Source organism: Phocoena phocoena, chromosome 7 (genome assembly GCF_963924675.1).
Source record: "Phocoena phocoena chromosome 7, mPhoPho1.1, whole genome shotgun sequence".
Lineage (NCBI taxonomy): Eukaryota > Metazoa > Chordata > Mammalia > Artiodactyla > Phocoenidae > Phocoena > Phocoena phocoena.
In genome coordinates, this window is record NC_089225.1 from 22633541 (window position 1) to 22646268 (window position 12728).

Genomic DNA, 12728 nt, shown 5'->3' on the forward strand with positions numbered 1-12728 from the left:
ATTTTTAAACCTTCCCCTCTTCCCATTTCTCATTTTTGGTAGACGGGTCCCATGGGTCTGGAATCTGTCTTTTCTATTCTCTCTCTCTCATACATCCCACCCAGTTGTTAACCAAATCCTTTAAACCCAGCCTCTGCACTACCTTTCAAACTTCTCCTGATTCTCTCATTCATCAGTACTTGTGTGGACTATATCTCTAGTTTCATAACTGGACTCTATTTCTCTGAAATCATGTTATGAACATTATGTTCACTGATGTCAGTTATTTAAAAGTCATTTGCTCTCCTGTGATTCTTATTGTTATTATTTACAGCATGAAATCCAAATCTCTCACATGACATTCAAGGCTTTTTATAATTTGCTTCCCAACCTATGCTCTAAATCTCATCTCTGTCCATTCCTCCCTCCCGCATGTGTCCTTCACTGTAGCCACTTGCCCGCTCCCCGGTCCCCAAACACAAAATGTATTTCAGCACCTAGTTCTCTTGGCCTGAAATGCCCTTCCTGGCACCTTCAAGCCCTTTTCCCCTGGCTCCTCTCAAATATTACCTTGTGGAGATTTCCCTCTGTTTTTTCGTCACCACAGAAGAACTGATTGCCTTTTCCTCATTCTTTCTCTGTCATTCTCTTAATACCATTGTTAGAATGTTCATTGCCCTATTTGGACTTTGCTGTATGTACAGATCTTCCTCCAAAAATCATGGGCTCCTCAAGGAGTTTGGCTGAGTAGAAGGAGGGAATGAACCAGGTATCTGTCAACCCTGCTCTTAAAAGCAAAAGTAAACTGATTGGGGGACTGTAGAATCCCTAGAATTGATAACACCTTTCATGGGTAAGGATTGAAAGCATGGGCTAATTCACGTCTGACCCTAAAATGTTAATATCTTGTAAACTTTCCTTATGGTCATGGCACATTTGTAATGCCATTATGCTAAAGCTTCTAGCAGTCCAAGTGAGTTTTTGTAATTTCTTTACAGAAGAAACTTATGCGATGTTCTTTTTTTTTTTTCTTTTAGGAATAGGCGAGTCAAGAGGCTGAAAATCTGAAGAATGTGTCCAAAGGGTAATCTGGCTGTCGTTCGCTGGTTATGGAGGGGCGTGAGGAAGCTATTTCTGTTACTTTCTTTCTTGCTGTCCCATGCAGCTCATTTGGAAGGCAAAAAGGATAATCAGTTCATCTGGAAACCAGGTAGGGATGTCCTGGCTCTTCCTTTGTCCCATTTTCATTAATGAGAAGACTGTTCTTTCCATCCTTGTACTTCTTATTTGTGGAGGAGTGGGAAATCTCCAGAGAGGGAAAAACTCGATTCTTCTTCTTTACAATACATTTGATTCTTATTCCTGCATAATTGTCACCTCCATCCATGATGCTTGTTATCCTTCTGAATTTTCATGTTGTTGTCAATTAAAGTGATGATTTCCATAGTTACATCTGCTGCTCCTTTCTCAAATATATCACCGCTGTGTAGCACATTTGTAGCGAAAATGGCATCTGAATTTAGCTGATATCCTCAGCTAAAAATGCTTTGGACCAGTAATATATGTCTCTTTCTCTTAGGGTACAAACTAGTTAGCTCTTTATTATTGAATGTTTTCTCGCATAGATTCTGTATATCTAAGTTTTGGAGCATGAAAAATTATCCTAACAACTTTGCCCATTAGTTATAATTTTACAGTTGCCTTAATGTGTTCTGAGATCCTTAGCTACCTCGTACATAAGTATATGAATAAGTTGAGTTGAGGTTTGGAGACTTGCATATAACTTACGTTCTTTTCTAGATATTTCCTTAATGTGGCTTTGGAAAAGATCTGTTTAATTTTAAAGGCTAATACTTTATCAGCTTAGATTATGAACCCCAAATATCTTGGCTGTTTGTATCACTGGTTTTTCTTTGCCCTAGATTTTAATTTTCTTAAAGTTTCACAATTAGATCATTTAAAATATGTATTACTGTTTCAAGAGTCCATTCTTGCAAATATAGATAACTTATACACCTGATATCTTAGAACTGGAAAATGTGATGTTGTAGAAGATCTATGGTCCTCAGAGAGTTTTCACTTTAGTCTCATCATCCGTAAATTAAATAGACTGCAAACATATTATGTCACCATGGAAATATGTATAATAGTGTCATTTGCAATATTTAAACGGTTTTGCAAAAACAAAAATGAATTATGCTTTAAAGTATATTAAGTAAAATCCCAGCACCATTAGGGATACAGTCTGGAGGAAATTGAATTGCATTAAAGCCCCTGTAAATTAATTTAATTTTGGGCTCTAATACCACATTAATGATTTTCATGTTTTACCTCACAGTAGTTTTAGGAAGTTTGGAAATAGTTCTAAAAGTCAAGATTGCATTTATGTGAAGGAGGCTATTTTATTTTAATCAGAAAAGAGTAAACCTTTTATCAGATCTAAATAAGCACATTTATATGACTGTACTCCTGTCTAAAGTTCTCAAAAAAGTGCAATTAAGATGGAAAGTAGCAAATCTGAAACGTGAATGGGATGCATTAAGAAAATGCGCTTCTGCAACGAAGAGTAGCCCCTGCTTGCTGGAACTAGAGGAAGCCCGCGTGAAGCAACAAAGCCCCAACACGGCTAAAAATAAATAAACTTAAAAAGTAAATAAATTTAAAAGAAACTGGGCTTATTTTGAAGGAAATTTTAAAAATAGGCCTGCTTTTCTAAAAGTAGGTCAATGGAACAAGCTGGTACAGACCCACTCTACAGCGGGGATGGACACTTTGATAGCTGTCACACTTAAGTTTCAGAAGTGAGCATCCTTCCCATCAGATGTTTTGCACTGTTCAAAATGAATATCCATGTCATCACTCTTATTTTCTCTGGTATTCGTTCCTTCTTTCCTTCATTAGTGTGCCATCAAAAAGATAATAACACATATCTTTTCCCATATGGTTTTATTTCTCAATTACAAATTTATTACTTGTTTGTGATCAGACATTTTAAAAGTTGACAAAATTTCAGAGATATAAAACTAAAAGCCAAAGTCTAGGCCATGTGTTCCACTCTCCCTTTTCTTATATATCCTTCAGAAACATTCCTTGCACATGTAAGTACATCTCTATGCATAGTTGTGTATATAAATCACACGAAATACACACACATAAGTTTTACTATAATTATTAGTTAGGGTTCTGCCAAAAAAAGAAATGGTACATGCGAAGTAGGTCATTGAGAAGAGTTTAATAAAAGAACTATTTACAGAAGTAGGAAAGTATGAACAAGGTTTAAGATCAGCTACCAGGAATTGTGGAGTGCCCCTGAGCAGGTATCAATCTTTATGACACTGGGTCTGCAGCAGCAAAGGAAGGAAGTAGTTTCCGGAATCTGGAGAGAAAACTTTTTTATGGAGAGGGTGCTTGAGAGATGCTGTGGCCTTTAGAGGGATATAAACAAAGTGCAGAGAAAAGTTGGGAGGAGGCTCAAGGTGATGAATCGTCCTTGTCCTCACGTCTCCTGCCAGGGATCTCATTGGCTGAATCCAACCAGAAGCTACAAGGCAAGGGAAGGGAACCCATCCCTTGCCTTGTAGGTCCCAGGTCCATACAGACCTGCCTCCTGGGCAGGAAGCCAAGTGTGGAATGGTGGAGAATGTGGATCTGAAAATATCTAATTTTTACATACCTGTTTGTACATTCACACAAACACTGTTTCAAACAATCAGAATCATACTTGGCAGAATCATCTTCTCCAGGTTGCTTTTATCATATAATGATGTCTTGATGAATATTACACATTAGTGCACATGGGTCAGTTTCATCTTTTAATGGTTGCATAGTTTTCTTTTGTACTTTTGTTTAATAATTTATTTAAACAGTGCCCTATTGGTTTATCTTTTCTTTCCCTATTGCCTGGCATTTCAGTGGCTTTTAGTTTTTTGGTATTATAAATAGTACCGACATGAATGCAACATTATTTTAAAGGCAGTAAATCAATTTGAGGAGTCATATGCCCCAGATCATTCTGGGTCATCACCTTCAAAGACAACCTCAACATCTTAGAATCTGTACCTACTTATGCATGATTTATCATTTCTTATTTGCATTTAAAGAAAAGCTCAATTGCAGTTTAACTGCATTTTTTTTGTAGTATATTATCAAATCCAACAACTCAGGTCCAGTGTAATCTGGAATTTGAATAGATTTCCCTGGAGACCCAGATAAACATACCTTATTTTAGAAAGCTGGAAACCATTCTCTGGATTTAGACTGTGGCACCAGTCACTTAAGCTCTTTGCTGGTATCTATTGTTTTTCCCCTGAATCCATAGTTTAGATGTTAGTCAGCCTCATCCAAATTAGAAGCATTTCTAAGTGAGTCCTGGCTTTGGAAAAACAATGGATTGATGAAGAATAAGTGAGTGATATGTTATGTTGCTAAGGATTTCTCTACTGCGTGAGAGTCTGATGAGATGTAGGCTGTGGGGCCATTGATCTGGCAAGGCTGTCATCATTGTGATGAGATCTGTTGATCAATATTTAGTGTTGGGCAATTGGACATCCATGCCAAGAAAGAAGGATCATGTCAGCAAGCGTGTCAGATAAGGAGTGATGCTATGCTGCGTGTTGTTTTAAGTAAACACACAGCTATTCATGTCTGCATGCTTTGTAGAGATGAACAGATCATGGACTCTGAAGCCACAATAACTAGTGGTCTCTTAAAAAATTTCTCAATATTGGTCCTAAGAGGTTCATTCATTCCTCCGATCGTTGTTGAGACCTTATTGTGTGCGAGGCACTATTACAAATACATGAGATAAGTTGACAATAAAACTGACAAATCCTTGATCCTCATGAACAGGCTAATAAACACGATCAAGAAGTTAAATAGAGAGTGTGTTGGATGGTGATGAGTGCTTACGAGGAAAGATAAGGCAAGGAGGAAGGATATGCAGTGATAGGTGAGAGACTAAGAGTTTTTTTTCTCATTGTAGTTTTTAAATTAATTTATTTATTTAATTTTTATTCTTCTGTGGTACGCAGGCCTCTCACTGTTGTGGCCTCTCCCATTGCGGAGCACAGGCTCCGGACGTGCAGGCTCAGCGGCCATGGCTCACGGGCCCAGCTGCTACGCGGCATGTGGGATCTTCCCGGACCGGGGCACGAACGTGTGTCCCCTGCATCGGCAGGCGGACTCTCAACCACTGTGCCACCAGGGAAGCCCTTAATTTATTTTTTTATTGAAGTATAGTTGACTTATAGTGTATTAGTTTCAATTGTACAGCAAACTGATTCAGTTATATATATATTCTTTTTCAGATTCTTGTCCCATATAGGTTATTACAAAATATTGAGTATAGTTCCCTGTGCTATACAGTAGGGCCTTGTTGTTGTTTATCTATTTTATATATAGTAGTGTGTGTATATTACTCCTAAGTTCTTAATTTATCCCCCTGCCCACCTTTCCCCTTTTGTAACCATAAGTTTGTTTTCTCTCGGTAAGTCTGTTTTTGTTGCGTAAATAAGTTCATTTGTATCATTTTTTAAGATGCCACACATAAGTGATATCTGAGAGACTGACATTTGAAGTGGGTGGGCTATGGGCTGCCTCACTGAGGAAGGGAATTTGAGTAAAGACCTGAAGGAAGTGAGGGAGCCAGCCATGGGGATATCAAGGAATATCCCAGATGGGGGGAACCACAAGAGCAAAAGGCCCTGAGGCAGGCGTGGCTGTGGCATGTTTGAGGACCAGAGAAGAGGCCACCGTGCTGGAGCAGAGTGAACATGGAGGGCAGTGATAGGAGGTCAGGTCAGAGGGGTAATCAGGCCCAAATCAGGTATGTCTTCATAGGTTGGAATACAATTTTGGCTTTTACTCTTGGGCGAGATAGAAAGACATGGGGGAGTTTTTAGAGAGTGGTGACGTGATCTTTTTTTTTAAAAAATAATATTTTAATAGGATTATCTTGGGTGGTCATTTGCGCAAGTGGTCACGAGGAAACCAGCTGGGAGGCTACTATGGAAATAAGGATGAGTGATGATAATAGCTTGAATGAAGGTCATAGCAGAGAAGGTGGTGAGAAGGGGTTGAAGATCGGATATATTTAAGGCCATGGTTTTCTACCAGGGGAGATTGTGCCCAGCAGGGGACATTTGGGAATGTCACAATTGGTTGTCACAACTGGGTTGTGCTAGCTACATCTGTGAGTAGAAGCCAGGGATGCTGCTAAACACTCTGAAATGTAGAGGACAGCCCGCACAATAAAGAATTATCCTGCCCAAAATGTCAGTACTGCCCAGATTGAGAGACATTGTTTTGAGGTAAAACCATTATGATTTACTGGTGTGGGGAGGGGGAGGGAGAGAGATACAAGGGTGATACTGAGGATTTGCCCTGAGCAACCAGGAGAGTGGAGTTGCCATCATTTAACCTGGGCTACTGGGAAGGAGCTGGCATGGAGGGAATATGAGTAACTTGGTATAGGACATGTTCAGTTTTTAAGTCTGTTAGAAATTCACATGGAGATGTTGACCAGGGAGTTGGGTCTGAATTCAGGAGTCAGGTCTCTGCGACAGATATAAGTTTAGAAGTCCCTAGCATTGAGGTAGAATTTAAATGTATAGCCTTAGAAATGAAGAGGCGACCTTGAAATTTGTGATCCTGTGTATATAAAGGATAAGTTTCTAATTTACTTCCTCTGGGCCAAATGACATTAAAAAAATTATGGTGGTAAAATACACATAACATAAACTTTACCATTTTAACCATTTTAAAGTATACAATTCATTGACATTTAGTATATGCACAGTGTGTTGGAAACATTACCACTGTCTACTTCCAGAACATTTTCACTGTTCCAAATTACATTTTACAAGTATTTATAAAAAGACTGGAAAACAATTTGCTGTGAATAATGAGGTCTGAAAGAAAAAAAAAATCCATATTTGTCTTTTTGTGAGAGGTTCTTTTAATAGCTTTAAGTCATCCTCAGAGGTCACTCCGTATACTAGAAAAAGCATACTTTGTATACTTTGTACACAGGCGGATTCACATTCAAGTCCTAAGCATCTAGAAAGGAGAAAGTTATTTAACCTCTCTGAGCCCTATTTATCTATTGGAAATGAGGGCAGTAAATAAGAGGACTGGTTTGAAAATCAAAGTAAAACAAATATATTGAAAAACTTAGTGTATTGTAGCTACTCATAAATGTTAGCTATTTATCATTATTATATAATTATTTGATGTTTGAAATATTCTTGCTTTTATGTTATGCAGTTTTTGCATACTTTTTTCCTTTAGACTCACAAAAGAGGTGAGATCAACTTGACAGCTATATATACTTTCTTAGTGAATGGTCATAGGTAATTTTGCTGACTTTTTAGCTCTAAAACTTTCTATATGACAGACTCTTGGAACGTTTTAATTTCAGTAGATCCTTCCCGGTGAATAAAAAGGGTGAGAATAATGACCTGTGTTCTAAGAACTAAGTAGATAAGTTAAAATTAATCTTTTTGAAAGAAAAAAGCGAGACTATGAAAATGATGTTGGGTAAGAAAAAAGGATCTTACTTAGGTTAATATTTAATTATATCTTAAATAATAACTTTTTCAGAGTTGAAAGGACTTTAAGGAAAAATGATATTATATATATATATTTATATGTATAAGTTTAGGAATCTTAGAGACAATACAGTGTTCTTCGGATAAAGCTAATTTTTTGGATATGTGCTAGAAGTTAGTAAAATATTTCTTCTGAGAATTTTATTAACTTGGAATCATTTAAATTACATCTATGGCTATTAATTTATCTTAGAGCTATGTGTATAGTAAATTCTCAATGGTGTTATTTCTGTGATATCAAAAAACATAGAAATGTATGGCATGGGATTCACTGCTAAAACCTCTAATTATTTCTCCTTGGAGGCCACAAGTACTAATTTGGTAATGTTCCCAATAAGCCAGAAAAAGTCTGTATTACCTAAATAATTTGAAATAAATTACTCCGATTTTTTTCTAAGTATTACTATAATGGAGGCTCCCTGAGGAGAGAGATGTTGTTGGTTTTATTCACTGATATATTCCCAGTACTCAGAACATAAATAAATGTTGCATAAAATATCCCCAGCACATTAAGTACTTGGAGAATGAGGGGCGCTGTCTTGTGTGCCTGTGTGCGTGTGTGTGTGCGTGTGTGCGTGTGTGTATTTAGGGGAGTTGAGAAGTGAAGAGGTGAAGAAATAGAACATATGATACACGTGATTCTAGAACTTGAAATATTGGGGTGGTCAAAAAGTTCGTTCAGATGTTCCCATAAGATGGTACGGAAAAATCCGAATGAACTTTTTGGCCAACCCAATATGTATTGAAGAGAGGATATGAAATGATGAAAACCAAAGTCAACCTTATAAATCAGTAAATATGAAAATTAATGATCTGTATTTTCTTGTTCCTTGGTTCCAGTACCATTTCTGATCATCTCTGGAAAAGATGTTGAACACAATTTGTATGAAAAGAAATAGGTACACATAGTAAGAAATTTAACTATTACTGCAATTCTCATGATGAGATATTACAGTTGCATGTTGTCTTCCATTTAATTTCCTCAGAGACAGCCAGTTTCAACTCTTTTTACTGTTTATCCTGATGTTTACCTCCATATTTCTAAGTAATATACTCATTGTTGATATTTCTTGATTTGTGAATATTTCCTATTGATTTTCTCCTATGTCAGCTGAAGATTTATCTCTCATCTACCTACCCCTTTCTCTCCTCATTGCCTCCCTTGAAAGTAGTTATATCAAAATACTTAGATCAATGAACAGTGATTGTATTATTATTTCTACATAGATACGGTTCTCTGCTGAGTCAAGCAGTGTACCATACTTCCGCCTCCTTTTTTTCCAGCTTTTTGTTTTATACAGAAATTAAAAATTGCCTCATCTTTTCTTTTGCTTTGCCTTCTTCAAGTCTACTGCTGCTTTCCCCCTGATGCTCCAGCTGACATACCCATATTAATTTTTTTCTTTTAGCGATGTGGAGCATCTTTATTTTTTAAAAATATTTATTTATTTAATTTTATTTTTGGTTGCATTGGGTCTTAGTTGCAGCACATGGGACCTTCGCTGTGGTATGTGGGATATTTCGATGCAGGGTGCGGGCTCTTTGTTGTGGTGCATGGGCTTCTCTCTAGTTGTGGCGGCATGGGCTCCAGAGCACGTGGGCTCTGTAGTTGCAGCTCACGTGCTTAGTTGCCCCGCGGCATGTGGGATCTTAGTTCCCCGACCAGGGATTGAACTCGTGTCCCCTGCATTGGAAGGCGGATTCTAAACCAGTGGACCACCAGGGAGGTCCCCCATATTAATTTTTTGAAACATTTAAGCACTGTTCAAAACACTTTATTATGTTTTTTGGGGGGAGATCTTTCCACAGCCCTCTGCCCTCCTGATTCAGTGTGGACTGCTGCACAGTTTCTCATCTTGAACCCCTTGTTCCCAGTTCCAGTACCAGTTCTCTTCCTTGCCTTTGTGGCTTTATTTTCTAGAACTGCTAAAATAGGGTACATTGGAAGTCATTTTTCATGTCTGAAAGGGTCTCTGCTTGTCATATACTTGACTGATAGCTTGGGTGTGGAGTTCAAGGTTAAAAAGCGCTTTTCCCTCAGAATTTTGAAGCCTCTGCTCTACGTATTCCAGCCTCCAGTATTGTTGCTAAGAAGTTTTTGTCATTCTGATCTCATCTCTGTATGTTACCTGTTTGTTTCTTTTCCTCTTTCTGAATCTTCTTTTTATCCACGAAGTTCTGAAATTTCATAATTATGTACTTTGGGGTGAGTCCTTTCTCCTTTATTTTACTGGCCATTAGGAGAGTATTTTAGCAATATACTCATGCTCTGCAGTTCTGAGATTTATTTTTTATATGATTTTCTACCTCTGTTGTCTCTCTTCTGAAACTCCTTAGACAGATGTTTTACCTCTCTAATTGATCTTCAAATTTTAGATATTTCCACTGTTTTTTCTTCTGTTTGCATTTTTATTCTAATTTCTAAAATATTTATTATATTTCATCTTTCAACCCTTCCATTGAATTTTTTTTTTTTTGGCGGTACGCAGGCCTCTAACTGCTGTGGCCTCTCCCGTTGCAGAGCACAGGTTCTGGACACGCAGGCTCAGCGGCCATGGCTCACGGGCCCAGCCGCTCCACAGCATGTGGGATCCTCCCGGACCGGGGCACGAACCCGCGTCCCCTGCATCGGCAGGCGGACTCTCAACCACTGTGCCACCAGGGAAGCCCCACTGAATATTTTTTATTTCAGCCAGCACATTTTAAATTTCTAAGGTATCTTATTCTATAATTTTTTAATTTTTAATTTTTTTCACATCTTTATTGGAGTATAAATGCTTTACAATGTTGTGTTAGTTTCTGCTGTACAACAAAGTGAATCAGCTATATGTATACATATATCCCCGTATCCCCTCCCTCTTGGGGCTCCCTCCCACCCTCCCTATCCCATTCCTCTAGGTTGTCACAAAGCATCGAGTTGATCTCCTTGTGCTATGCAGCAGTTTCCCACTAGCCATCCATTTTACATTTGGTGGTGTATATATGTCAATGCTACTCTCTCACTTCATCCCAGCTTTCCCTTTCCCCCATGCCCTCAAGTCCGTTCTCTACATCTGTGTCTTTATTCTTGCCCTGCCACTAGGTTCATCAGTACCGCTTTTTTACATTCCATATATATGCATTAGAAATGGTACTTGTTTTTCTCTTTCTGACTTACTTCACTCTGTGTGGCACATTCTTGGTCCACCCACCTCACTACAAATAACTCAGTTTCGTCCCTTTTTATGGGCTGAGTAATATTCCGTTGTATATATGTGCCACATCTTCTTTATCCATTCATCTGCTGATGGACATTTAGGTTGCTTCCATGTCCTGGCTCTTGTAAATAGTGCTGCAATGAACATTGTGGTACATGTATTTTTGAATTATGGTTTTCTCAGGGTATATTCCCAGTAGTGGGATTGCTGGGTCATATGGTAGTTTTTTTAAGGAAGCTCCATACTGTTCACCATAGTAGCTGTATCAATTTATATTCCCATCAACAATGCAGGGTGGTTCCCTTTTCTCCACACCCTCTCCAGCGTTTATTGTTTGTAGATTTTTTGGTGATGGCCATTCTGACCGGTGTGAGGTGATACCTCATTGTGGTTTTGATTTGCAATTCTCTAATGTTTAGTGATGTTGAGCATCTTTTCATGTATTTGTTGGCCATCTGTATGCCTGCTTTGGAGAAATGTCTATTTAGGTCTTCTGCCCATTTTTGTTTGTTTTTGAGATATTGAGCTGCATGATCTGCTTGTATATTTTGGAGATTAATCATTTTGTCCATTGATTCATTTGCAAATATTTTCTCCCATTTTGAGGGTTGTCTTTTTGTCTTGGTTATGGTTTCCTGTGCTGTGCAAAAGCTTTGAAGTTTCATTAGGTACTATTTGTTTACTTTTGTTTTTATTTCCCTTACTCTAGGAGGTGGGTCTAAAAGGATCTTGCTGTGATTTATGTCATAGAGTGTTCTGCCTATGTTTTCCTCTAAGAGTTTTATAGTGTGGGTCTTATATTTAGGTCTTTAATCCATTTTGAGTTTATTTTTGTGTATGGTGTTAGGGAGTGTTCTAATTTCATTCTTTTACATGTATCTATCCATTTTTCCCAGCACCACTTACTGAAGACGCTGTCTTTTCTCCATTGTATATTCTTGCATCCTTTGTCAAAGATAAGGTGACCATATGTGTGTGGGTTTATTTCTGGGCTTTCTATCCTGTTCCATTGATCTATATTTCTGTTTCTCTGCCGGTACCATATTGTTTTGATTATGGTAGCTTTGTAGTATAGTCTGAAGTCAGGGAGACTGATTCCTCCAGCTCCATTTTTCTTTCTTAAGATTGCTTTGGCTGTTTGGGGTCTTTTGTGTTTCCATACAAACTGTAAAATTTCTTTTTCTAGTTCTATGAAAAATGCCATTGGTAATTTGATAGGGATTGCACTGAACTTGTAGATTGCTTTGGGTAGTATAGTCATTTTCACAATATTGATTCTTCTAATCCAGGAGCATGGTATATCTCTCTATGTTATTTTTGATTTCTTTCATCAGTGTTTTATAGTTTTCTGAGTACATATCTTTTGCTTCCTTAGGTAGGTTTACTCCTAGGTATTTTTTTTTTATTGTGATGGTAAATGGGATTGTTTCCTTAATTTCTCTTTTTGATCTTTCGTTTTTAGTATACTGGAATGTAAGAAATTTCTGTGCATTAATTTTGTATCCTGCAACCTTACCAAATTCATTGATTAGTTCTAGTAGTTTTCTGGTGGCATCTTTAGGATTCTCTATGTATAGTATCATGTCATCAGCAAACAGTGACAGTTTTACTTCTTTTCCAGTTTGGATTCCTTTTTCTTCTCTGATTGCTCTGGCTAGGACTTCCAATATTATACTGAATAATAGTGGCAAGAGTGGACATCCTTTTCTTATTCCTGATCTTAGAGGAAATGCTTTCAGTTTTTCACCAATGAGAATGATGTTTGCCTTGGGTTTGTCGTATATGGCTTTTATTATGTTGAGGTACGTTTCCTCTGTGCCCACTTTCTGGAGAGTTTTTATCATAAACTGATGTTGAATTTTGTCAACAGCTTTTTCTGCATCTATTGAGATGATCATATGGTTTTTATTCTTCAATTTGTTAATATGGTGTATCACATTGATTG

General features: G+C 37.7%; 1 protein-coding gene across 1 annotated transcript in view; it reads left to right on the forward strand.

Moving 5' to 3' along the window:
- Nucleotides 1–1050: 1050 nt before the first annotated feature.
- Nucleotides 1051–12728, forward strand: part of THSD7B (thrombospondin type 1 domain containing 7B) — a 760956-nt gene continuing 749278 nt past the window's right edge. Inside the window, exon 1 of the mRNA XM_065880761.1 lies at nt 1051–1189. Within this exon, the coding sequence (XP_065736833.1) occupies nt 1051–1189 (139 nt within the window). The remainder of the gene's footprint in view (nt 1190–12728) is intronic.